Source organism: Anolis sagrei, chromosome X, assembly GCF_037176765.1.
Source record: "Anolis sagrei isolate rAnoSag1 chromosome X, rAnoSag1.mat, whole genome shotgun sequence".
Classification (NCBI taxonomy): Eukaryota; Metazoa; Chordata; class Lepidosauria; order Squamata; family Dactyloidae; genus Anolis; species Anolis sagrei.
In genome coordinates this window covers 54,357,849-54,385,126 of record NC_090034.1, presented here as the reverse complement: position 1 = coordinate 54,385,126, position 27,278 = coordinate 54,357,849, and the positions used below count along the sequence as shown (strand labels likewise).

The window sequence follows — 27,278 nt, the reverse complement described above, 5'->3', positions numbered from 1 at the left end:
ATGCACAGAGCATTTATATATAGATAGATAGAAGATGAATTGAATTAATTTAAAAATCAATTAATAATATTTAATATTTAATTTAATATTTATTATTATTTATTTATTTATTTTATGCATTATATTTGTTATAGCAATCTGTATTACAATCACATTAATTAGCCATTAGCAACCAAAGGGAAACTGGGTGTTAATGGGTGTACACTGGAGAATGAATGCAGTTGAGATACCACTTGAACAGCCCATGGCTTAAAGTTGTGGAATCCTGGGAGTTGTAGTTTGGCGAGGGAAAAGGGGGAGGAGAGCGCGCTCGGCGCTGCGGTGTCGGAACAGCAGGTGGCGCTGTTGCGAAAGCCGCAGGAGGGGAGGCCGCGCCGCCATTAAACACAATAGGAGGCAAAGGCAAGGCAAGCAGGAGGTAGAGCAGAAGGAGGAAAGGCGAAGGGATCTTGGGCTTTGGGGGGCCACCTCCCTCCTGATCCCCCTCTTCTCCTCCGACCGCCTTCTTCTCCTCTTCCTCTTCCTCCTCGGGGCCTCCGTCGGATCCTCTTCCGTCCCAGAAGGCAGCCGCAGCCGAACGGGAAAGCCCAAGGCCCCTGCCATGATGTTTCCCCAAAGCAGGCACTCGGTAAGGCGGGGGGAGGGGGGGGGGGAGAAAAGTGGGGGGGGGGAGGATCTGGGTGGAATCAGGAGAGGGAAAGTAGGGGGTGCAATGAGACAAGGGGTTGAGGACTTTGGGGAGAGGGATTGGGGTGTCCTTAGGGAGAGTCTTGGGGGGCAGGAGGAAGAAAAGATGAGGTTGCAATAAGGGAAGGGTTTGGGGTGTCTTTGGGAGGATCTGGGGGGGGGGGAGTCCAAGAGGGAGAGAAGGAAGGAATGCAATGAGGCTAAGGGTTGGGGAGCCCCTGATGAAGGCTTTGGGGGTCCAGGAAGGAGAGAAGGAGGGATTGCAATGAAAAGGTATGGGAAAGGGTTTGGGGTGTCTTAGGGGAAACTTGGGGGACAGGAAGGAGAAGAGGATTGCAATGATGGTAGGGATTGGGAGTCTTAGGGAAAGATATTGGGGTGTCCTTAGGGAGGATCTTGGGGGTCCAAAAGGGAGAAAAGGAGGAATTGCAATGAGGCAAGGCATTGGAGGCACTGGGGAAGGGTTTGGGGTGTCTTAGGGAGGATCTTGGGGGCTCCAAGTGGGAAGGGTTTTGGGTGTCTTAGGGGGATCTTGGGAGCTCCAAGTTAGAGGGAAGGAGGGATTGCAATGAGGCTAGGGGGTGGAGGTCTTAGGAAAAGATTTTAGGGTGTCTTAGGAAGGATCTTGGGGTCCAAGAGGAGAGAAGAAGGGATTTGGGGCCCTGGGGAAGAGTTGGGGGTATCCTTAGGGAGGATCTTGGCGTCCAGGAAGGAGAGAAGAAGGGATTGCAATGAGGTTAGGGGTTGGGGGTCTTAGGAAAAGAGATTGGGGTGCCCTTAGGGAGGATCTTGGGGTCCAAGAGGGAGAGAAGGAGGGATTGCAATTAGGCTAGGGGTTGAGGGTCTTAGGAAAACAGATTTGGGGTGTCCTTAGAAAGGATCTTGCGGTCCAAGTGGGAGAGAAGAAGAGATTGCAGTAAGGCAAGGGATTGGGGGCCTTAGGGAGAGATCAGGGTGTCCTTTGGGAGGATCTTGGGGTCCATGAAGGAGAGAAGGAGGGATTAAAATGAGGCAAGGAATTGGGGGCCCTGGGGAAGGGTGTGGAGTATCTTCAGAAGGATTTTGGGGGGACAGAAAGGAGAGAAGGATTGCAATGAGGCTAGGGGTTGGGGGCCTTAGGGAGAGATCAGGGTGTCCTTTGGGAGGATCTTGGGGTCCAGGAAGGAGAGAAGGAGGGATTGCAATGAGGCAAGTGATTGGGGGCCCTGGGGAAGGGTTTGGGGTGTCTTAGGGAGGATCTTGGGGGTCCAAGAAGCATAGGAAGGGATTGTAATGAGGCTAGGGGTTGGGGAGGCCCTGAAGAAGGTTTTGGGGGGTCCATGAAGGAGAGAAGGAGGGATTAAAATGAGGCAAGGGATTGGGGGCCCTGGGGAAGGGTGTGGAGTATCTTCAGAAGGATTTTGGGAGGACAGAAAGGAGAGAAGGATTGCAATGAGGCTAGGGGTTGGGCGTCTTAGGGAGAGATATTGGGGTGTCCTTAGAGAGGATCTTGGGGCAACAGGAGGAAGATAAGAAGGGATTGAAATGAAGCTAGGGACTGGGGGCCTTAGGGAGAGCAATTGGGGTGTCCTTAGGGAAGATCTCGAGGGTCCAAGAGGGAGAGAAAAGTGGATTGTAATGAGGCAAGAGATTGGAGGGCTTTGGGGAAGGCTTTGGGGTGTCCTTAGGGAGAATCTTGGGGGTCCAGGAACAAGAGAAGGAGGGATTAAAATGAGGCAAGGAATTGGGGTCCCTGGGGAAGGCTTTGGGGTGTTTTAGGGAGGATCTTGGGGGGACAGGAGGGAGACAAGGCGGGATCGTAATGAGGCTAGAGGCTGGGAGCCCTGGAGAAAGATTTGGGGTGTCTTAGGTAGGCACTTGGGGGGACAGGAAGGAGAGAAGAAGGAATTAAAATTAGGCAAGGGACTAGAGACCCTGGGGAAATGTTTGGGGTGCCTTAGGGAGGATCTTTGTGGAGCGGGGGGAGGGCAGGAGGGAGACAAGGAGGTCTTGCAATGAGACTAGGGGTTGAGAGGCCCTGAGGAAGATTTTGTGGGTCCATGAGGGAGACAAGGAGGCATTGAATGAAACAAGGTATTGGGGGCCCTGGGAAGGTCTTAGGGGTCCACGAGGGAGAAAAGGAGGTGTTAAAATGAGGCAAGAGATTGGGGGCTTTGTGGAACCTTAGGGAGGATGGAGGGGGGCAGGAGGAAGACAAGAAGGGATTGCAATAAAGGTAGGGGTTGGGGGCCCTGGGGGGCTTTAGGGAGGAACTTGAGGAACCAAGAGGGAGAGGATTTAGTTATTTATTTACGGCATTTATATGCCACTCTTTTCACCCCAAAGGGGACACAGAGCGGCTTACAATATATATATACATACAATATATTATATTATTAGCATAGTACAATATCACTGGGGAGCCCCCTGGTGGCGCAGTGGGTTAAGCCCCTGTGCCGGCAAGACTGAAGACCGACAGGTTGCAGGTTCGAATCCAGGGAGAGGCGGATGAGCTCCCTCTATCAGCTCCAGCTCCTCATGCGGGGACATGAGAGAAGCCTCCCACAAGGATGATAAAAACATCAAATCATCCAGACGTCCCCTGGGCAACGTCCTTGCAGATGGCCAATTCTCTCACACCTGAAGCCACTTGCAGTTTCTCAACTCCTGACACGAGAAAAAAAAACCCAATATCACTATTATATATTACTATATTGTACTATACCATTATATTGTAATATTATTAGTAACATTACACATAATATAAAATATATAATTATAATTAAAAGGCGGGATTGCAGTGAGGCTAGGAGTTGGGGGCCTTAGGGAAAGCTATTGGGACATCCTTAGGGAAGATCCAAGAGGGTCCAAAAGGGAGAGAAGAAGGGATTGAAATGAGGCTAGGGATTGGGAGGCCCTGGGTTTGGGTGCCTTAGAGACGATCTTGGAAGGACAGGAGGGAGAGAAGAAGGGATTGCAATGAGACTAGTGGTTGGGAGCTCTGGGGAAGGGATTGGGGGGGCCTTGGGGAGAGTGTTGCGGGCCCAGGAGGGAGAAGAAAGAGGATTTCAGTGAAGCAAGAAATTGGGGGTCATGGGGAGGGCCTTAGGGAGGATTTTGGGGTGCCAAGGGAGAGCTACAAAGGTTGCATTGCGGCTAGGGAATGTAGCGGGGACCCTTGGGATGGGAGCGAAAGGATTGGGGTAGCCTCAGTGTACACTGAGAGTGTTGAGGTGGAATAGAGAGATTGGAGGTGCTGTGGGGAAGAGGTTTGCTAGCTTTGGGGTCCTGCATAGAACAAGATTGGGGTGCCAGGATAAAGGCCCCTGTGGCAGAGCCATGGGCTGGGTGCTTTGAAGAAGGATTCAGTACAATGAGAGAGCAGGGTCAGGGTTTTTTAAGAAGCCCTGGTGTTGCCTTTCGAGGTGAAACTCCATACTGTGATTAGGTTGGGGTTTGGGGCAGCAAAGGGACGTGAAGCTCAGGTGCCCTTTGGTTCCCATACTCTCTTTTGCCTGGATCATGATTCCTTGACCTCTGAACCAGAATGTGCCTCTTATCATCTGGTTAGGGCAGAGACGTGCGATGGGGTGAGGGGAAATCAGGCAAAAATCCAGATCCCATATGTCTGTTTATCCGCTGTACTGCCATCAATCACGTTAGATGTGCTAAATCCAAGATCTGGACCTCGATTAGTAATTCTTATTCTGCGATGAGCCTTGGCAAAATCGGCAGACCATACCGGAATTGGTAAATCACTTTTGACAGCCTCTTCCTTCACACGAAGCATGCCATCTTCCGGTTGGAAGAGGCCACAGAGGCTATCTAGTCCAGGAAGACACAAATCAAGCTGTCTTGAAAGATGCCCGGCCCTCCATCCTCCAAGGCAATCTCCACTGTCAGACATCAGTTGCCACTTGGAGGAGTGGATTTGTTGGTCCGTGCTACAGTCATCCCCAAGTGACACTTGTTTAGGATGATGATGGGAATGGTAGTCTTTATCTAGATCTGGGCAAGGCTCCCAATCACGCTTTCCCATGAAAGAGAGCATTCAGTTCCTTGTCCTGAATCAATTTTGTGCTTGACTGGAAATGGAGCTGATAAAAAAGAGTTCCGAGAGCAAAGGAGTGAGGCTGGAGATGGACAACATTGTGTACATTGTCGTCCCATATATAAAATGAGGGTTTCTTTTGGGGGATCAGAGGGGGGATATTTCAAAGCCATATAGATCAGTGGTTCCCAACCTGTGGTCTGTGGACCACCAGTGGTCCACAAGAACCAAAACTTTTATTTATTTATCTCAAGCCTGAAGGGGACTCAGAGCAGCTTACACATTGACAATGCCGCATTAAAAAATTAAAAAAAAAACATACAAATTACATTGTGCATTTGAATACATTTAAATAAGCAGTTAAAAACAAAGCACATAGTCCCGAAATCATAGTCCATAGTAATATATAATACTATGGTTATAATATATCTATCTATCTTTCTATATATCTATACGCATAATAAAACACATAATAAAAGTGAAAATATGTATGCGTCTATGTGGCTGGGGTGTTCACTCCACAAATAGCTACAGCTCCCACTACACAGGAGACACCAACAGCCCTCCCTTCAATGACATTGCAGGTTATAGTGGGCGCCGTGAACATATCCAAGAGCCCTGCCAATGTCCTCCACAAATACCATACTGCCCACCACCCAAGTGGATCAAACTTGGCATGCATACATAATATGCCCAAATTTGAATACTGATGGGTTGTAGGTACTGGGATTTATAGTTCACCTGCAATGAATGACCACGCTGAACTCTACCAAAGACGGAATTGGACCAAACTTGGCACTCAGAGTCCCTATGACTAGCAAAAAATACTGGAGGTTTTTCGGGAAAATTCACCTTGATTTGGGGGAGTTGTAGTTCACCTACAGCCAGAGATCACTGTGAGCCCATCGCTGTCAAGTCCACAACACCGCCTCAAGAAGTCCAGCATCAGCACCAAAGTGCCACTGATCACGTTGAACAGGCAGCAGAAGGCCATGCTCAGCATGAGCAGATTGCCTGCCGGGTCCAGCAGCAGTGCGTCTGGAGCAGGTCCTCGTGCATGATGGCCCATGCAGTGCCCAGCACCACGTGTTTCTTGCCCTCCTCACTCCGCACTCAGAGCCCCCATGACCAGCAAAACATACTGGAGGTTTTTTGGGAAAATTCACCTTGATTTGGGGGAGTTGTAGTTCACCTACAGCCAGAGATCACTGTGAACCCATCGCTGTCAAGTCGCGGGCCAAAGGCACCAAGGACTTTCCACAACACCGCTTCAAGAAGTCCAGCATCAGCACCAAAGTGCCACTGATCATGCTGAACAGGCAGCAGAAGGCCATACTCAGCATGAGCAGATTGCCTGCCGGGCCCAGCAGCAGTGCGTCTGGAGCAGGTCCTTGTGCATGATGGCCCACGCAGTGCCCAGCACCATGTGCTCCTCACCCTCCTCATTCCCTTCGCTCTGTACTAGCACTAACAATGGGTACGAGCCCACTACGCCCATCACCACCAGCGCCATGGTCTGTGTCAATAGCAACGGCAGGCTGCTTTCAAGGCGCAGACAGATCTGCTTCAGGAGGATCAGGCAGAAGGCCCGTGCCTCCGACAACCCCAAGGCCTGCTTCCCGAAGCCCACCAAAGTAGAACAATTAGAATTTCAAAATGATAGAAGCCGCAAGGACGTATTTCAATCTGATACTCTTGCTGGGTTTTGGTGTCAAAAAGCAATTTTTAAATACTAAAATTTGAAGAGTTGCCTTGTGCTATCTTATGCTCTTCTCCAGCAGATATGGATGTGAACAAGGGTTTTCTGGTAATTAAAAACAAGTCAAGGAATCGATTGAAAGTAAGTGATGATCTGCGTGTAGTGTTGAGCAATAATATTAGCCCCAGGATGACCCAACTTGTAAAGAAGGTGCAAGCTCAAAAATCCCATTGATGCAAACCAAATTTAATTTTCTATTAAAAATGTTCTTTTTTATTTTATTACTGGCTTGGATACCTGGCGTTTCTCGGGTTATTTGAAAAGGGCGTTTTTAAAAATTTTACAAAATGCATAAAGTAGTGGGTGAACTACAACTGACATCATGCCAGGTTAACCCCCAAAAACTCCATCAGTACTGAAAGATTGTTATGTTGGGCAAATTTGCTCTACGTCTCTGACTGTAGGTTAAACTGTGACGCCCACTATGGTGAGTCAGTCCCCTCAAACGCCTCCAGTAGTTTTTGATGGTTATGGGGGCTCTGTGTGCCAAGTTTGGTCCAATTCCATTTTTGGTGGAGTTCAGAGTGCTCTTTGATTGCAGGTGAACTTTAAATCCCAGTATCTACTACTCCAAAATTGCCAGACCAATTCCCATCAAACCCCACCAGTATTCAAATTTGGGCATCTTGGGTTTGCATGCCAAGTTTGGTTCAGATCCATCTTTGTTTGAGTTCATAGTGCGCTCTGGATGTAGGTGAATTAAAACTCCTATAAATCCCTCCAAAGACCTCCAGTATATTTTGTTGGTCTGTGTGCCAATTTAGTTCCAGTTCCATCATTGGTGGAGTTTAGAGCGCTCTTAGACTGCAGGTGAACTATACATCCCAGGACCTACAACTCCTAGTAATCATGGTGAATTCTCCTCAAACCTCTGTAGTATGTTCAGTTGCTGATCAATTCCTCTGTTTGCGATATGCCATAAAAAAGAGCAGGAAAGGCTTAAGGAAGAGGCAGTGGGCGGGGTCATGCAAATTCCACACCAATGGGGAGAATCAGAAACACTGGGATGCCAGAAAATCTAGGATGGAATTGTCCCTGAATGAAAATCTTCACTTGGTTGGTGGGTAGAATTGTGCTTGTGGAGGACATTGGCAGGGCTCTCGGACATGTTCATGGCACTCATTATAACCTGCAATGTCATTGGAGGGAGAGCCATTGGTGTCTCCTGAGTAGTGAGAACTATAGCTGTTTGTGGAGGCAGAAGCTTGTCTGTGTAAGTGGACACCCCGGCCATACACACACACACACACATGCATATTTTCACTTTTATTATGTACTAGCCGTCCCCTGCCACGCATTGCTGTGGCCCAGTCTATGTATATGTGTTTTGTGTGTATATGTGTATATATGTGGTTTTGTGCATGCGTTGTAATGTATTTTTTTAATTTTTGGCTTTTTAAGTCTCTTCCACTATGTTTTCCAGTGTTTTTATGAGTGATGGTCACTCGTTGGCCTGATAGGTGTATTGTGTCCAAATTTGGTGTCAATTTGCCCAGTGGGTTTTGAGTTATGTTAATCCCACAAACAAACTTTACATTTTTATTTATATAGATAGAGAAGCTAGATAGATAGATAGATAGATAGATAGATAGATCGATTTCTTAATTCATGTTACTGTGAAGTTTAATGAATATGTTTAAAGTTTTAATTAAGTTTTATTTTTAGATTAACACAATTTATTTTTCTTTTACTTTGTGCTTCCTGCTAACAACAAAAAAAATCAGAGTGGTCCTTGGTCAAAAAAAGGTTGGGAACTATTTATATAAATGGTTGGATCCATAGATAAGGATTCTGAAAGGAGGGGGGTGCGCACGAACGTACTAAAGCGTGGCCTCGATAGAAGAAGGTTAAATGGGAAATATATCCGGCATGGCTCTCTTCAGGGAGGTGTCCTAAAAACACGGCACTGAAGTCGTTTCATGTTTGAAATAATAAGGGAAGTGTCCTCTCACTCAGACCTCAAAGGAAGGCAACCGCAAACCTCCCCCAAATCATAACGTTTTCCAAGAAAACCCGTGATAGAGTCACCTTAGGGTCAATGTACATTGGAAGTAAGTTGAAAGGCACACAATCATCTTCGTTTAATAGATAACCCAAGCAGAAAGTCATAGCTGGGGGCTTCGTTGTGTGTAAACCCACTCCAGGTTTTAGTCTGAACTGTAAAAAAGCAAGGAGGAAAAAAGATTCCAGCTAAACATTAGGAAGAACATCCTTAGATCTGTGTGACGGTGGAATATGCTTCCTCAAATACCATGGGAGTTCCCTTTTCTGGAGTTTGGCTGGAGGGCCATCTGTTGGGAAGGATCAGATTGTGTTGTCTTCAGCTAAACCTGTTGGTTTCTCCTCCTTTAGGGTTCCTCTCATCTGCCTCAGCAGCTGAAGTTCACAACGTCGGATTCATGTGACCGGATCAAAGACGAGTTCCAGCTGCTTCAAGCCCAGTATCACAGGCAGGTTTCCCTTGCTGTCCCCTTCTCCCCAACCTCTACTCCTTCCTTGTTGTTGTTCTAGGTCAGGTATGAGCAAATCGAGGCCTAGGGGCTGAATGCGGCCCCTTGGGCTCTTTCCTCAGGCCCTCCTCTCTCCCGATTCTATCTTTCCTTCTCTCTTTCCTTCCTCCTTCCCTCCCTCCCACACTTCCATCTTTCCTTCCCTCTTTTCCCTTTCTCTCTTCCTTCCTTCCCTTTTGTCTTTCCTTCCTTCTCTCTTTCCTCCCTCCCTCCCTTCCATCCATCCCTCCATTCCCTTCCACCCTTTCGTCCTTCCTTCCCTCTTTCCTCCCTCCTTCTCTCTCTCCCTTTCTCCTTCCCTCCCTCCCTTTCGTCCTTCCTTCCTTCCCCCTTTCTTCCCTCCCTCTCTCCCTCTCTCACTTTCCGTCCTTCCCTTCCACCCTTTCCCCATTCCTTCTCTCTTTTCTCTCTCCTTCCCTCTCTCCCTCTTTCTCCTTCCATCATTCCCTTCCACCCTTTCGTCCTTCCCCCTTTCCTCCCTTCTTCCCTCTCTCCCTCTTTCTCCTTCCATCCTGTTCTTCCACCTTTTCATATTTCCTTCCCTCTTTCCTCCTTCCTTCTCTCCCTCTTTCTCCTTCCCTTCCTCCCTTTCGTCCTTCCTTCCTTTCTTCCCTCCCTCTTTCCCTCTCTCGCTTTCCATCCTTCCTTTCCACCCTTTCCCCATTCCTTCTCTCTTTTCTCTCTCCCTCCTTCTCCTTCCATCCTTTTCTTCCACCCTTTAATCTTTCCTTCCCTCTTTCCCCCTTCCCTCTCTCCCTTTCTCCCTCCATCCTTCCCTTCCCACCTTTCCCCATTCCTTCCCTCTTTCCTCCCTCCTTCCCTCTCCCTCTTTCTCCTTCCATCCTTCCCTTCCACACTTTTTTCCTTCCCTCTTTCTTCCCTCCTTTCCTCTCTCTCTCTTTCCTTCCATCTTCCCTTTCAACCTTTCATCCTTCCCTCTTCCCTCCCTCCTTCCCTCTCTTAGCAGGGAGTGCTAGCATGGAGCCCCAAAGTTAGAAAGTTTGCCCACGCCTGATCTAAGTAATTATTATAACTATTCATTGTTATTTAAACCAGTGTTTTCCTACTACTTGCCCAGATATCTCGTTAAGCCGCTTAACCATTACTGCAAATTGTTATTATTATTGTATTATTATTATTATTATTAGTAGTAGTAGTAATCTAACAATCCCCATGGGTTAACTGAGAGTTTCATCTAATCTTTATTATTATTAGACCTTCAGTTATGGGTTAATTGAGAGTCTATTATTATTTTTACTATTAAAATAATATTATTGATAATTTTTATTAATAATCTCCCAATCTCCATAAGTTAACTGTGAACCTATTGTAATTATTATTATTAGACTCTCAGTTATGGATTAACTGAGAGTCTTTTATTGTTATTATTGTTATTATTATTATTATTAATAATAATAATAGCTATTAATTATAATGATAAAAGGTAAAAGTTTCCCCTTCACATTAAGTCTAGTCGTGTCTGACTCTGGGGGGGTGGTGCTAAAGAGCCAGCATTGCCCATAGACGCCTCCTAGGTCACGTGGCCGGCATGACTGCATGGAGCGCCGTTTGCCTTCCCGCCAAAGCAGTACATATTCGTCTACTCACATTTGCATGTTTTCAAACTGATAGGTTGGCAGAAGCCGAGGCTGACAGTGGGAGCTCACCCCACTCTCTGGATTGAAACCGTCGACCTTTCAGTCAGCAAGTTCAGCTCAGTGGTTTAACCCGCTATGCCACCAGGGGGCCCATAATAATGATACATATTATTAATAATAATGATACATATTAATATTATTATAATAACTGCCTCGAGTTGCCTCTGGGTTGAGAGGGGCGGTATATAAATATGGTAAATAAATAAATAAATAAATGATTATTAATCATAATCTACCAATCCCATGGGTTAACTGAGAGTCTTCTCATTATTATTATTATTATTATCATCATCATCATCATCATCATCTCAGTAATCAGTTAATTGAGAGTCTATTATAATTATTATTATTAATAACTATCATTAATAATAATCTACCAATCCCCATGGGTTAATTGAGAGTCTACTTGATAATTGTTATCACCAGACTCTCAATTATGGGTTAACTGAGAATCTATTCTATTATTATGAATAATAATAACAATGACCTCACTACCTCTGAGGATGCTTGCCATAGATGCAGGCGAAACGTCAGGAGAAATGCCTCTAGAACATGGCCATATAGCCCGAAAAAACCCACAAGAACTGAGTGATTCCGGCCATGAAAGCCTTCGACAATACGATATCATTGTTATTATTAATAATAATAATAGAATAGATTCTCAGTTAATCCATGGCAAACCGGGGGATTGGTAGATACTGCATAAATGTAGTTTCTTGTTGCTTGAGAGTTACTATTAAATACAAGCTTTTTGTATAGGGGAACATGCTGGTTGTAAGGCATATTAACATCATCATCATCATCATTATTATTATTATTATTATTATTATGCCACCTTTTTAAAGAGACCCAATGCAGCTTACATCTTCGAAGAGGCATTCCTTCCTATGAGGGAATGCCTCTTCTCCAATGATAGTAATTCTAAACTAGGCCTGCATTGCCTCCCAGTGCCAGGAATTCCTGGCACAATGAAGAGGCATTCCCTCCTGTGATGGAAAGGGAAGGCAAGACATGTCTTCACAGATGGCCAGACTCTTTCTCTCTCCCTTGCAGCTTGAAGCTGGAATGTGACAAACTTGCGAGCGAGAAGTCGGAAATGCAGCGCCATTACGTGATGGTAAGCCTCGTGCTCGGAAAGAGGGAGGGAGTGATTGGGGAGAACAATGGGGAAGGAGCCACGGATGACACTTGAGTCTCAAGTTTAGGTCAGGGACCAGGTGAGTGGCCACAACCAGGCCATGAGCCATAGCTTGGGGACCCCTGGTTTAAGCTGCCTTCAGTCCCAAACTGAGAAATAAATGCAGTAAGATTAGAGAGCCATTCTTTGGTTTGAATGCCAGACGATGCCTTTTGGGACCAGGGTGTGTGTCCCCACTTGGGTAATCAATACCCACTCGGTGACCTTGGGGAAGTCACACTCTTTCAGCCTCAGGGGAAGGCAGTGGCAAACACTCACACACCCACCCAAAGATTTTGTCATTGCCTGTGTGCCCAGGAGGGGGTTTCTCATCCAGTCTCAGCCACTGAGTCCTACCACTTTTGGACTCTTGCTTGCTAAGGTGTTTGTGCGAGTATCTTTATAGACCTTAGAAAACTATTTCTTGATTCAAGACATTGGTGTGCTGACTGATATCTGAGCAGAGGATGAGCCGGAGATGTCACTGCCTTGGTCTTTTAATTACTGGCTGCTACTTCCCGACCAACGGATGTCAGGTGGTGCAATACCGACTAAACAGTATAATTTCTCCAGTGGTGTAGGGCGTTGACATCTTGTGATAATGCGGCATGTCTCATTAAGAGCCACATGTACTGTTTCAATTTGGTGAGATGTATTCCATACTGGGTATGTGTAACATGCAGCAGACAAGCAAAGCGCAAGGGCAGATGTCTTCACTGTGTCTGGTTGTGACCCCCAGGTTGTGCCAGTCAGATTTCATACTATATTATTTCTATCACCCACTTTTTGCTTGATATTCAAGCAGTACTTTTTATGAGTCAGAAGACGGTCCAGGGTTATTCCCGGGTATTTGGGTGTGCTGCAATACTCCAGTGGGATTCCTTCCCAGGTAATCCTCGGAGCTCAGGATACTTGTCTGTTCTTAAGGTGAAAAGCACACATCTTTGTTTTAGATGGATTAGGAATCAACTGATTTTCCCTGTAATAGGCAGTAAGAGCACCTAAAGCTTTGGAGAGCTTCTGTTCAACTATTTCAACGCTCTCTGCTTGAGCGGTGGTGGCACAATCATCAGCATAAATGAACCTCTCTGTCCCTTCTGGCGATGGCTATCAGTGACATTAAGATAATTATCCTTTGGTTTGAACGCCAGACTATGACTTTGGGGACCAGGGCTTGTGTCCTCGCTTGGCTAATCTATACCCACTCGTTGACCTTGGGGAAGTCACACTCTCTCAGCCTCAGGGAAGGCAATGGCAAACATGCAACCCCGCCCCCAAAGATTTTGCCATTGCCAAATGACCTCTCAAGTCATTTCCATATGTTGCGAATGACATGAAAAGCACACAAAAAGAGGAGGAGAGGGAGAAGGAAAAGGAGGAAGATAAGGAAATGAAAGAGATGAAGAAGGAGGGGTAGGAGAAAGAGGAGAGGAAGCAGAAAGAGAAGGAAAAGTAGGAAGGGGGTGAAGAAGGAGAAAGAGAAGGAAAAGTGGGAAGAGAGTGAGAAGAAGGAAAAGGAGGAAGTGGAGAAGGAAAGGAAGAGAGGGAAGAGGAGGAGAAGGAAAAGGACGATAAGGAGGTGAAAGAGATGAAGGAAGGGAAGGAGAAAGAGAAGGAAAATGAGGAAATGGAGAAGGAGATGAAGACAGAGAAAGAGGAGGAGCAACAGGAGAAAGAAAAGAGGAAGTAGGGAAGGAAAGGAGGAGATTAAAGAGGTGGAGAAGGAAAAGGATGATGAGATGAAAGATATGAAGGAAGGGAAGAAGAAGAGGAGAGGAAACAGGAGGAGAAAGAACAAAGAGGAAATGGAGAAGGAGATGAAGGAGAAAGAAGAAAAAAGGAGAAGAGAGGGAGGAGAAGGAAAAGGAGAAGCGGAGGAAAGGAAGGAGATGAAGAAGGAAAAGGATGATGAGATGAAAGAGATGAAGGAAGGGAAGGAGAAAGAGGAGAGGAAACAGGAAGAGAAAGAACAAAGGGGAAATGGAGAAGGAGATGAAGAAGGAGAAAGAAGAAAAAGGGAGAAGAGAGGGAGGAGAAGGAAAAGGAGAAGCGGAGGAAAGGAAGGAAATGAAGAAGGAAAAGGATGATGAGATGAAAGAGATGAAGGAGAAAGAGGAGAGGAAACGGGAGATGAAAGAACAAAGGGGAAATGGAGAAAGAGATGAAGAAGGAGAAAGAAAGAAAAGGGGGAAGAGAGGGAAAAGGAGAAACAGAGGAAAGGAAGGAGATGAAGAAGGAAAAGGATGATGAGATGAAAGAGATGAAGTAGGTGAAGGAGAAAGGAGAGGAAGCAGGAAGAGAAGGAAAAGGAGGAAGTGGAGGAGATGAAGAAGGAGAAAGAGAAGGAAAAGGAGGAAGTAGGGAAGGAAAGAAGAAGGAGATGACTGAATAGGAAAAGGATTATAAGATGAAAGATATGAAGGAAGGGAAGGAGAAAGAGGAGAGGAAGCAGTAAGAAGGAAAATGAAGTTGGGAAGGAAAGGAGGAGAGGAAGAAGATGAAGGAGGAAGAGAAGGAGATGGAGGAGGAGGAAGAGAGGAAATAAAGGAGAAGGAAAGGAGGAGGAAATTTCAGGGCTAAGGTGTTATCAATTCCGCAAAATGGTTTGCTGCCTTGACTTGCCCAGGCCTGGCTCATCCCTAGTCCGGTGTCATGGTCTGGTTTGCCTCGAGCCCATCGAGCGCAATGCGGCCACGCTTCAGAGCAGAGAGAGAAGCCTGCCTCTGTCTCCTTGGAGCATCCCGCCCTAGGTCAGTGCCACCGGCAGCGTCTGCCTTTGCCACGGCCCAGAGGCTCCAGCTTGATGGGTTTTTATTTTCCGCCATCAAGGAGTCATTAGCGCCGACGCAAGAAGATCCTTCCCGCTGCAGCGATGCAGGCCTCCCCTGGAGAGAGGAGATAAGGGCCGGGAGGGAAATTAATGGCTCCTATCTCTCCCAGGAAAGTGCCAGCTTCTCCCTTTTGAAAGAAGGAGAAACACCTAATGGGAGAGGGATGCCTTCTCCTCTATCTGTTTTCTCCTCTATCTGTTTCATCACTGCTCTAGGGCCAATCACAATTTAAGCCAGTGCATTTATGTATATATAATGTGTGTGTATATGTAATGTATGTATGTGTGTGTGTATATATATATATAATATGAGTATATATATTTGTGTATATGTGTGCATATATAATATATGTGTATATACGTATGTGTGTGTATAAAAGGTAAAGGTTTCGCCACACATTTAAGTTTAGTCATGTCCGACTCTAGGGGTTGGTGCTCATCTCCATTTCTGAGCCGAAGAGCCGGCGTTGTCCATAGACACCTCCAAGGTCATGTGGCCAGCATGACTGTATGGAGCGCCGTTACCTTCCCGCTGGAGTGGGACCTATTGATCTACTCTTATGTGCATGTTTTCGAACTGCTAGGTTGGCAGAAACTGGGGCTAACCCTGTTTCCTGGATTCGAACCGCTAACCCAGGGGTCCTCAAACTAAGGCCCGGGGGGCGGATACGGCCCTCCAAGGTCATTTACCCGGCCCTCGCTCAGGGTCAAACAAAGTCTGAAATGACTTGAAAGCACACAACAACAACAACAATCCTATCACATCAGCCAAAAGCAGACCCACACTTCCCATTGAAATACTAATAATTTTATATTTGTTAAAATTGTTCTTTATTTTAATTATTGTATTGTTTTAAAGTGTTTTTTTTTCCACTACAAATAAGATATGTGCAGTGTGCATAGGAATTCATTCATGCTTTTTTTCCAATTATAATCCGGCCCTCAAACAATTTGAGGGACTGTGACCTGGCCCTCTGTTTAAAAAGTTTGAGGACCCCTGCGCTAACCTTTCGGTGAGCAAGTTCAGCAGCTCAGTTATTTAACCCGCTGCACCACCGGAGGCACACATGTACATACTGGATATTATATGTGTGTGTATATGCATATGTGTGTGTACACACATATTCACACACGTACACACATATATATATACATACATGCACACACTTCGATAAAAGATGGGCCAGAAGTCACAAAGGGGTCCTGTATATACTTTGTATCATGCTGTTGTATTGGACGCCAGTTATGAGGTGTATATTATTTCCTATATATACGGTGTATGATGCTTTGATATTAAAATAAGGCAAGTGGGTGGATCTGATGCTGCAATCCTATGCTGATCCCCCTTCTTTCCTTCTTCTTCTAAATCCCAATTCCCCCTCCTTTTCTAGTACTATGAGATGTCCTATGGGCTCAACATCGAGATGCACAAACAGGTGAGCTCCATCTTGATGGGTTTCTGGTTTGAAGGCCGCTGTCACTCATCCCCATCATCCCTTTCCCAGCAGAGTTTGAAAAAGGGCATTATTGCTCTTTGCAACTATGGCGGAGAAGTCCCATATAAGCGGGATTACCCATTGAAATCCTGTCAACTGCCAAAAGGCTTGTGTGGTCCTTCAGATATTTATTTATTTGTTTATCTACAGTATTTATATTTCGCCCTACATAAATATAGGCTTTTTGTATCTTCGACATCTTGGAGGCTCGTGCTCGGTTTTGGCCATGGTGGGAGGGGGTTCTGTCGCTCCAACTTCCCTGCCGAAAGAGCTTTTTTCGTAAACTTCCTCCTTGTCACCGGAATTTTTCTGGAATTTCCTTATGGGAGGAACATTGTACCAATTTATGTACTCACATTTGCTTTCGAACTGCTAAGTAAGCAGAAGCTGGGCTAAAGACCAGGAGCTCACCCCGACCCGGGCTTTGAACTGTCAACCTTTCAATTGGCAAGATTTACTGCAACTGTTGGTTAACCTGCTGCACTAAAGCCCGGCCCTCTGAATCATTGGCGTCTCTTTTGAGAGAGAGAAAGCGGATTATTACTATTATCTATACCCCACTTTTTCTCTCTAAAGAGAGACTCACAGCGACATGTACATCAATATAATAATAAATATAATTGAAACACTATGTTTTCTCTCTTCCCTTTTCCCAGGCTGAAATTGTCAAGCGGTTAAATGGGATCTGTGCTCAGGTCTTGCCCTACCTTTCCCAAGAGGTAATTTTCTATTTATATTGTTGTTTTCCCCCATGTTTGAAAATATTATGGGTTTGGGGATCTTCAAGAGAGTTACTTCCTTTACTCAACCAATGGCACCTGGGGTACACTGGGAATATACTTATGTACTTATTTGCTTAGGCAATCCCTCGTTGTCAGAGTATGATGGCCTTCCAAGTGTAGTATCTTAGTGACGGATACATAGGTGACTGTGGAGCCCTATTCTTGACCCACATGTTTTTCCACAGTGAGGGCATTTTTTTCCTGGTGGAAGGTGGTCCCAGTCAGGGTTGGCTTGACGTGCCTTCCTCTTGGCACATTTCTCCCTTTCACCCTCCATTTGTGCCTCTTCAAATTCCACAGCACTGCTGGTCACAGCTGACCTCCAGTTAGAGCACTCAAGGGCCAGGGCTCCCTAGTTCTGTCTTGGTCCCTATGCTACAGTTTTTAAGGCTAGCTTTAAGCCCATCTTTCAGTTTCTTTTCCTGTCCACCAACATGCCATTTTCTGTTCTTGAGTTGGGAGTATCATAACTGTTTTGGGAGATGGTGATCAGGCATTTGGACAACGTGGCATTCAGTCCAAAGGAGTTGTTGGCATAGGTGGTCTTTGCTTCTTCCAGCACGTTGACATTTGTCTGCCTGTCTTCCCAAGAGATTTGCAGGAGTTTTCAGAAGGAACGCTGATGGAATCATTCCAGGACAACTGTAGACAGTACACGTTTTGCAGGCATATAGCAGGGTTGGGAGAACAATGGCTTTATCAACAAGCACTTTGTTCTTCCTATGGATGTTCCGGTCCTCAAACACTCTGCTTCATTCTGAAGAATGCTGCACTCGCAGAGCTCAGGCAGTGTTGTATTTCAGCCTCAATGTTGACATTTGTGGAGAGACGGCTGCCAAGGGAGCGGAAATGATCAACATTTCTAATGTTGCACCTATAAGCTGTATTTCTGGCCTTGCAGAAGGATTGGCTGGTGTCTGCTTGAGGAGCACTTTGGTTTTTTCGATGTTCAGTGAGAGACCTAGCTTGTCGTATGCTGCTGCAAAGGAGTTTAGAGTGGCTTGTAGGTCTTCTTCTGAATGCGCAAAGACTACGTTTCATCAGCATATTGGAGTTCTATAACAGATGTTTAGGTGACCTTGGTTTTGGCTTTCAGTCTGCTGAGGTTAAATAGCTTGCCATTTGTCCGATAGATGATTTCCGCTCCAGTTTTGGCTGATGGCCATCTACAATGCCATCAGCCAACAAAAAATAACAAAGTCGGCGGACCTGATGGGATCCCTGCTGAAGTCTTTAAAGAGGGTAGACCTGAGGTGACACAACGACTCCACCAGCTCATTAAAAAAGTGTGGGTGACTGAGAAAATCCCTGCAGACTTCAAGGATGCCACTATCATCACCCTTTTCAAAAAGGGAAAGAACAGACTGTGGAAACTATCGCAGTATCTCCCTTGTAACCCCTGCTGGGAAAATCCTCTTGAGAATCCTTGCCTCTGTACATGGCATTCATTGACCTTGCAAAGGCATTCAACACACTGAATCGCAGTGCTCTCTGGACCATCCTCCAAAAAATCGGATGCCCTGACAAATTTGCGAACATCCTGCGCCTCCACCACGATGACATGATGGCAACTGGGCATAAATACTAGCAATAAATATATCAAAACACATCCTTGCTTATTAAATCCTATATGCATTCCTTTTCCCGCAGAGTATATGCCACTCAGTGTTGTTTTTTCTCTCTTTTTGCAGCACCAGCAACAGGTCCTGGGAGCCATCGAGCGAGCCAAGCAAGTGACAGCTCCAGAGCTGAACTCCATCATCCGGGTCAGTAGCCCTCCTTACGGGAATTGGGTATTGACTGTGGGGTGCGGTATCATTAGAAATGATCGCCCCAAAAGCTTGAGGAAGTCCCTTTTCTTGCAAACAGAATCTGTCAGCTATTGGAACCCAAGGAGAAATATTTCCAAATTCAATAAATGGCTATATAAATTCTAAGCAGTTCAAGAATCGCATCATGTCCCCATAAGTGTAGCCTTCGCCATGATGGCCTCCTGTGTTTAAAACATGGTGTCTGTACTTTATTCCTGTACTGCCTCTTTATCCATGCTGTGCTGCACATCCTCTGCTTTGTTATCTAGACTTGAATTCATTTTGAGTAGCCAGATATTCCTGTCCTGCCTGTTTACCTGTACTGAGCTGCATTTCCTCTGCTCCGTTATCTGGACTTTGAGTTCCTTTTGAGTAGCCGTACACCGACTTACAAACGACTCATAGTTAAGAACAGTGCTGAGACAGCAGGAAGTGAGAGTTATTATCACGGGGAAAACGGGTTTCCACTGAAGCTTTATCACCAATCCTTGTTTCCACAACAAGCCTTAAGAGACTTGAATTCATTTTGAGTAGCCAGATATTCCTGTACTGGTTCTTTACTTATACTTTGCTGCAGATTGGACTACTGTAATGCACTCTACGTGGGGCTGCCCTTGAAAACGGCCCGGAAATTTCAGTTGGTTCAACGGGCGGCTGCCAGGTGGTTAACTGATGCTCCTTACAGGGAGAGGTCAACCCTCCCGTTTAAGGAGCTCCATTGGCTGCAGTTCATTTTCCGGTCCCAATTCAAGGTGCAGGTGCTTACCTACAAAGCCCTAAACGGTTTGGGACCCACCTACCTACGTGACCGCATTTCCGTTTACGAACCCACATGATCTCTTCGTTCATCTGGAGAGGCCCTGCTCACGATCCCACCTGCATCACAAGCGCGATTGGTGGGAACGAGGGACAGGGCCTTCTCGTGGTGGCCCCACGACTCTGGAACTCCCTCCCCAAGGACATCAGGCATGCCCCAACACTGGCAGTCTTCAGAAGGAGCTTGAAAACATGGATGTTCCACTATGCCTTCCCAGACTAAGGAATCCCAAGCAATATGTCCCAAATGCACTTTACGAGAGAGTTAGAATTGTCTGCATGCCCACTTATCCCCAAACTATCCATCCTTTTTCACCTGGACATGCCCAGCATTTAAAAAAAAATTTAATCATTACATTTGGCCCTGCCACAGGTTTTTTTAAGCATTGTGATATTTTTGTTATTGTTTTGCTTTGCTATGAGTTATTTATTGTTGTATTGTATTGTTGTTATTGTGTTTTTCGTTTCTGATGTATTTTGGGCTCGGCCTCTTGTAAGCCGCACTGAGTCCTGCGGGAGATGGTAGCGGGGTATAAGTAGAGGATTATTATTATTATTATTATTATTATTTCCTCTGCTCCATGATCTGGCCTTAAGAGACCTGAATTCATTTTGGGTAGCCAGCTATTCTTGCACTGCCTCTTTACCTATACTGTGCTACCTTTCCTCTGCCCTATTTTCTGGCCTTAAGAGACTTGAATTCATTTTGAGTAGCCAGATATTCCTGTACTGCCTCCTTATTTATTTACGGTATTGATATTCTGCCCTTCTCACCCCGAAGGGGACTGAGGGCGGATCACAGAACACATATATGGCAAATACTCAATGCCGTTTATTTATTTATTTACTGCACTTACATCCTGCCTTTCTGACCCCAAAAGGGACTCGGGGCGGCTCACAAGACAGTTGTACACAGATAGAGGTATATATAGGCTTTTCCCCATCTTTGGCATCTTGGAGGCTTGTGCTCGGTTCCAGCCACGTGGGGCATGCTGTTGCTCCATCTTCCTTGCCGAAGAGCTTTGTTCGTAAACTTCCTCCTTTATCAAATTGCTGGCATTTTTCTGGCATTTTCCTTATGATACCTCCCCGCTTTTAAGCGGTTCCTATTTATCTACTCACATTTTGCTTTCGAACTTCCATGTAGGCAGAAGCTGGGCTAAAGGCCAGGAGCTCACCCTGACCTGGGCTTTGAACTGTCACCTTTTCTGTTGACAAGATTTACTGCAGCTGGCAGTTAACCTGCTGTGCTAAATCCTGGACCTGCACTGTGGAGTGGGCTTTACCTGGCATTTGAATTCATTTTGAGTTGCCAGATATTCTTTTTTTTGTAATATTTTTATTAATGGGTTTTATAGAGTTAGAAGAGTAAAGTTTTGTACATCAAAAGTGGGAGAACATTGTTGTCGATAGGAAATTAGTAGGAAAGAAAAGGAGGAGCGCCTTCCCCCCCTAACCCCCCCCCCCCAAAACAGGGAAGAGTCAGTTGAAAGGAAGAAAAAAAGAGAAATACCATATATACTCGAGTATAAGCCGACCCGAATATAAGCCGAGGCACCTAATTTTACCACAAAAAAACTGAGAAAACGAATTGACTCGAGTATAAGTCAAGGGTGGGAAATGCAGCCGCTACGGGTAAATTGCAAAATAAAAATAGATACCAATTAAATTACATTCGTTAGGTTATATATTTTTGAATATTTACAAAAATGGTAATTTAAGATAAGACTATCCAAGTCTGATTAAACTATTATTTACCTTCTTCAATGTAAATGTGCTTACATATCCTTCCAATAATAAAGAGAGTAACATAATAAATGTAATAATAAAAAAGAATAAAATAATGAATGTAGTAATAACAATTATACAGTAAAATAATAAATGTATGACAATAGAGTAAAATGATAAATGTAATAATAATAAATAGAATAAAATAATAAATGAAATGAAAATAATAATAATAACAACAACAACAACAGAGTAAAATAATAAGTAACCTTGACTCAAGTAAAAAAAGGGCTGAAAACTAGGCTTATACTCGAGTATATACAGGTTATATATAATGAAAAATAAAAATAAAAAATAAGAGAAAAAAGTTTGTAACTTCCCTCTTGTCTTCATTGGTCATTTGTAATTCTTTCTATGTAAAAAAAAATAGATACAAGTAATTAACTCCCTCATTGTTGCTTCTTTAGTTGTAGTTCATTCAAATTTCCCCCCCTCGTGTAACAATCTCTATTTTATATTGTCTAAAGTCGTCTTTTACAGGTCTCAGTTAGTACGTTTCTTCAGAGACCCTTGGTTTGTTGTTAGCCAATATGTTAATTCGTCCATGCTCATTATCTCTAGAATATTATTATGCCATTCTTCCTGTTGGGATATTTCTTTCAGTCGCCATTTTCTAGCAAATACAATTCAGGCTGCAGTAGTTAGGTAATTAAATCATTTTTCTTTATTTATTTTTTCTCCTTCCAAGTTGAGCATGCCTAGTAAAAAAAACAAAACTCTGGTTCTTTATTAATTCGTATTTTAAGAATTTTTTGGATGTCTTTTGAGTTGCCAGATATTCTTGTCCTGCCTCTTTAGCTATACCGTGCTGTCTTTCCTCTGTCTCATTACACTGTTCTACAAATTTTCAGTTTTTCTCAGTTGCGGAAACGAAATGTGCCGTTTCTTAATAAATTTAACATGCTGAATTCAAATAGAATAATTAAATGTGTTAATTGGCTCTGGTTTTTATGCAACAGCTATTTCAATTTTCTCCACAATAGGTAATTCGTTAATATTATGATAATGCGCCTAACCTTACTGCATGTATATAAACCGTGAATATTTACTAAATTTTAGTCAAATTATATTGCCAATAGTTTATACATGAGAAATATTGATTTAATTAGTCTATTGTTTATGTTTGTGCAGCAAGAAATTATATTAGTAGGCCTAATGCAGTTGAAAAGTTTGAAAGTTTAAATGTCGCTTTAATCGTGACTTTAGTTTATATCCTGTTTGCTTCTCTTGACTTTTCTTTTGTATTCAAGGAAAGGATTGTCTCTTCCAATGCTCCAGCAGTAGTCTGACAGCATTGACGGAGTCCATTTGCCTTGATATCTTTTTTCCATAGTGCTTTATTTACACACGTGCGAGGCATAACTACAGTAAAAAGAACAATGTAAAACGATGTTTAACAATACTGTCTCAGTCTTCAACTGACTGACCCTCACCGTTCAAAAGTCTGGCCTTATGGCTTTTCTGGCTTTTGCACACGGCACTAATACTGCGTCATCAAACTTTCTAGAGTATTCTAGAATCTTCCATAGTGTAAGTCGCAACATGCATTTTTTCAACCATACGTGAGCATGTGATTGCTTATATCATAAAAACTAGAGCCAATATACATTTTTAAATGTCATTTTCGTTTTCAGCACCCCAAAATAATAAAAGAACAACTATTTTCAGGCCTGAAACTTTTTCTCCGTTGAACAGTGTTATCTGTCCTTAAGAGACTTGAATTCATTTTGAGTAGCCAGATATTCCTGTACTGGTTCTTTACTTATACTGTGCTTCTTTTCCTCCATTACCTCATTTCGAGTTGCCAGATATTCCTGTGCTGCCTCTGTACCTATACTGTGCTGCATTTCCCCTGCGGCGTCACCTGCTCCATTCTCCCCAGTGAACATAGCTGTCTGAAATGCAACCCATGGATTGCAGCTGGAATGACCTCTCTTTTGTTGACGGATTCTCTCTCGGTTTCCTTACAGCAGCAGCTTCAGGCCCACCAGCTCTCCCAGCTCCAAGCGCTGGCTCTGCCCTTGACCCCACTGCCAGTGGGTTTGCAGCCTCCTTCCCTCCCGGCCGTCAGCGCCAGCACCGGCCTCCTGTCCCTCTCCGCCTTGGGCTCCCAAGCCCACCTCGCCAAGGAGGACAAGAATGGCCACGACGGGGACGCCCACCCAGAGGACGACGGGGAGAAGTCCGACTAGAGACGGGGCCGGGGTGATGTGGGGGATGCGGGAACCGGGAGGGGAAGGAGAGGCGCACAACCTGCGGGGTTCACTCTGGCGGAACTGCGGAGGCTCTTTGGAGGGGCGGAGAAGGGGCGAGGGAGAGCCCGCCGTTGCAGCAATAACCTTTGGGCCTCTTGCTCCTGCCCTGCCCCACCCTGCGCGCCACCATCACCGTTTCATAGCCCGCACGAGCGATAACCTCCAGAATATCCCATTGCACTGCAGGTTGTCATGTATATTTATATGGGTTTTCTTTTCTTTCTTAGGGAGCAGGACGAGGAATGGCTTCCTCCTCGTTCACCCTCCGATTTCCCTCTTTTCAGATTAATGTTTGATTATGGGTGGCAGTATCATAACAGTGATTCCCTTGGAACAGTAAGCTTTAGGCTTCTGTATATCAATACTATTTGCTTCTTTTTACCCAGACTGTATTGAAATATATATGTATATGAATACACACACACACACACAATTCATATATATATATATATATATACACATACATATATATATATATATATATATATGAATACTGTTGATATATATGTATGTCAGTACTATATGCTTCCTTTGGCCCAGACTGTATGAATACTATTCATATATGTGTGTGTATGAATACTATTGATATATATGTATATCAATACTATATGCTTCTTTTTACCCAGACTGTATTGAAATATATATGTATATGAATACACATACACACACTATTCATATACACACGCACGCACACACACACACACACACACACACATATATATATATATATATATATATATGAGAATACTATTGATACATATGTATGTCAACACTATATGCTTCCTTTGGCCCAGACTGTATGAATACTATTCATATATGTGTGTGTGTATGGATACTATTGATTTATATGTATATCAATACTATATGCTTCTTTTTACCCAGACTGTATTGAAATATATATGTATATGAATACACACACACACACACACAATTCATATATATATATATATATACACATACATATATATATATATATATATATATATATATATATATGAATACTGTTGATATATATGTATGTCAGTACTATATGCTTCCTTTGGCCCAGACTGTATGAATACTATTCATATATGTGTGTGTATGAATACTATTGATATATATGTATATCAATACTATATGCTTCTTTTTACCCAGACTGTATTGAAATATATATGTATATGAATACACATACACACACACACTATTCGTATATATATATATACACACACACACATATATATATGAATATAATTGATATATATGTATGTCAATACTATATGCTTCCTTTGGCCCAGACTGTATGAATACTATTCATATATATGTGTGTGTGTGTGTATGAATACTATTGATATATATGTATATCAATACTATATGCTTCTTTTTACCCAGACTGTATTGAAATATATATGTATATGAATACGCATACACACACACTATTCATACACACACACACACACACACACACACACACATATATATATATATATGAGAATACTATTGATACATATGTATGTCAACACTATATGCTTCCTTTGGCCCAGACTGTATGAATACTATTCATATATGTGTGTGTGTATGGATACTATTGATTTATATGTATATCAATACTATATGCTTCTTTTTACCCAGACTGTATTGAAATATATATGTATATGAATACACACACACACACACACTATTCATATATATATATATATATATATATATATGAATACTATTGATACATATGTATGTCAACACTATATGCTTCCTTTGGCCCAGACTGTATGAATACAATTCATATATGTGTGTGTGTGTATGAATACTATTGATATATATGTATATCAATACTATGTTTCTTTCTACCCAGACTGCATTGAGATATATATATGTATATGAATATATATATGCTATTCATATATATGTATATGTATACTATTGATTTATGTCAATACTAGATTTATGTCAATACTAGTATTTATGTCAATACTAGATTCTTCTTTTGACCCAGACTGTATTTAAATATATGTGTATATGAATATATATATACACACACACACATACACATACATACACTATTCAAATATATGTGTGTGTGTGTATGTGAATACTATTGAGATATATCAGTCAGAGTTTTGTGACTGTCATCCCCATCAGGGCCAGTCTTTTGTAATGCAAATGAGTCTTTCCAATTCAAGACTAAGGGGGAATTCACACGCTACACAATTATAGTGCTGCGATTGGATCCTGGGATTGAGAAATGTTTATGGAGTTCTCATCCAGGGAATTCTAGTGCCTCCCAGGCTATCAGTCCCAGGAGTCAGTCGGATACAGCCAAGGCAATGAAAATGGGGTTAAAATATTTTGGTTTTGGGTTATAAGAAGAGCAGTGGCTCGTCGTAAGATGTTGCCGCCGGCTCTGTAACACTACTGTGCTCCATTCTCCGAAATCTTCCATTTGAGTCCACGTTTTGTCATTTTCTTTCCGGATCTCATCCTTTTCCTACAATGTCTGCACGGTCTTTTGTGGGGTTCCAAAGCCACCATTCCAAGTCAATGGGGTCGTGCATCCACACCAGGTTTCAATCTGTTCTTCTAAGGAAAATGCTGAAATCTCTCTCCCCCCCCCCCCCCCCACAATAAATAATAATATACTTTATTTATATTCCGCTCTATCTCCGGCGGATTACAGAACACCTATACGGCAGTCATTCAGTGTCGTTATCCAATTAACAAGGACAGACAATACATAAACAGAGGTAAAGGCTTTTTCCATCTTCTTCCATTTCTGGCATCTGGAGGCTGTGCTCGACTCCGGCCACAGGGAGGTGCTGTTGCTTAATCTTCCATGTTGAGGAGGTTTGTCGTCTGTAGACGTCTTCCCGATCTAATTGCTAGCATGACCTTATGGGTGCTTTTTATTACCTCCCCACTTAAAGTGGTACCTAATTATCTACTCACATTTCTGTTTTCGATCTTCTAGGTGAGCAGAAGCTGGGCTGATGGCGGGCTCTCACCCCGACCCAGGCTTGAACTGCCAATCTTTTGATCGGCAGGATTTTCCTACAGCTTAGTTTAACCCGCTGTGTTAGGCCTGGCCCCATAAAGCAGTGGTTTCCAAGCTTTCATCCTTTGGGCGTTTTGGACTCCTGCTTCCAGAGTTCCTCAGAGTTGGACTTCGGCGAGTTGAAGTCCTAAACATATAGAGGGCCAAAGGCTGAATGGGAAACTGGGGGAGATTTCAAGTCCTTTGATATCAGGAGGAAAACGAGATTTTAAAAAATGAAGTAAATTATAAAGAAATAAGAGGTCACCTCAGCTCTTCTGGAGATCTTGGAGGACAGAATACAAAGATTAAGGAATCAGTATGTGGCATTCTAGTGGATTATAGGGGGCAATACTTGGCCACATATAGGAGCCCCCGTGGCGCAATGGGGTCAAACCCTTGTGCCGGCAGGACTGAAAACCAACAGTTTGGAGGTTCAAATTCAGGGAGAGCAGGTTGAGCTTCCTTTGTCAGCTCCAGCTCACCATGCGAGGTCATAAGAGAAGCCTTCCACAAAGATGGTAAAACATCTGGGCATCCCCTGGGCAACGTCTTTGCAAACGGCCAGTTCTCTCACTCCAGGAGCGGCTTGCAGTTTCTCAAGTTGCTCCTGACATGGGGGAAAAAAACCTAGCTACACAAATGGTTGGCTCAGCCATGCCCTGATCAGGTTCT

The 27,278-nt window shown here is 43.8% G+C and overlaps 1 protein-coding gene across 2 annotated transcripts; it reads left to right on the top strand.

The window, feature by feature from the left end:
• The first annotated feature begins 333 nt into the window (after positions 1 to 333).
• TLE5 (TLE family member 5, transcriptional modulator) lies at positions 334 to 26,186 on the top strand. 2 transcript variants are annotated; one of them, XM_060785004.2, is made up of 7 exons: positions 334 to 628; positions 8,829 to 8,926; positions 11,698 to 11,761; positions 16,043 to 16,087; positions 16,804 to 16,866; positions 18,621 to 18,695; positions 23,318 to 26,186. In XM_060785004.2, exons 1-7 carry the CDS (start codon positions 602 to 604, stop codon positions 23,534 to 23,536), a joined length of 591 nt encoding a protein of 196 aa, XP_060640987.1. In that variant the 5' UTR covers positions 334 to 601; the 3' UTR covers positions 23,537 to 26,186. The 2 variants fall into 2 exon arrangements, with proteins under 2 accessions (XP_060640987.1, XP_060640986.1); XM_060785003.2 differs by having other exon boundaries at positions 335 to 628; positions 23,315 to 26,186.
• The last annotated feature ends 1,092 nt before the right edge of the window (positions 26,187 to 27,278 follow it).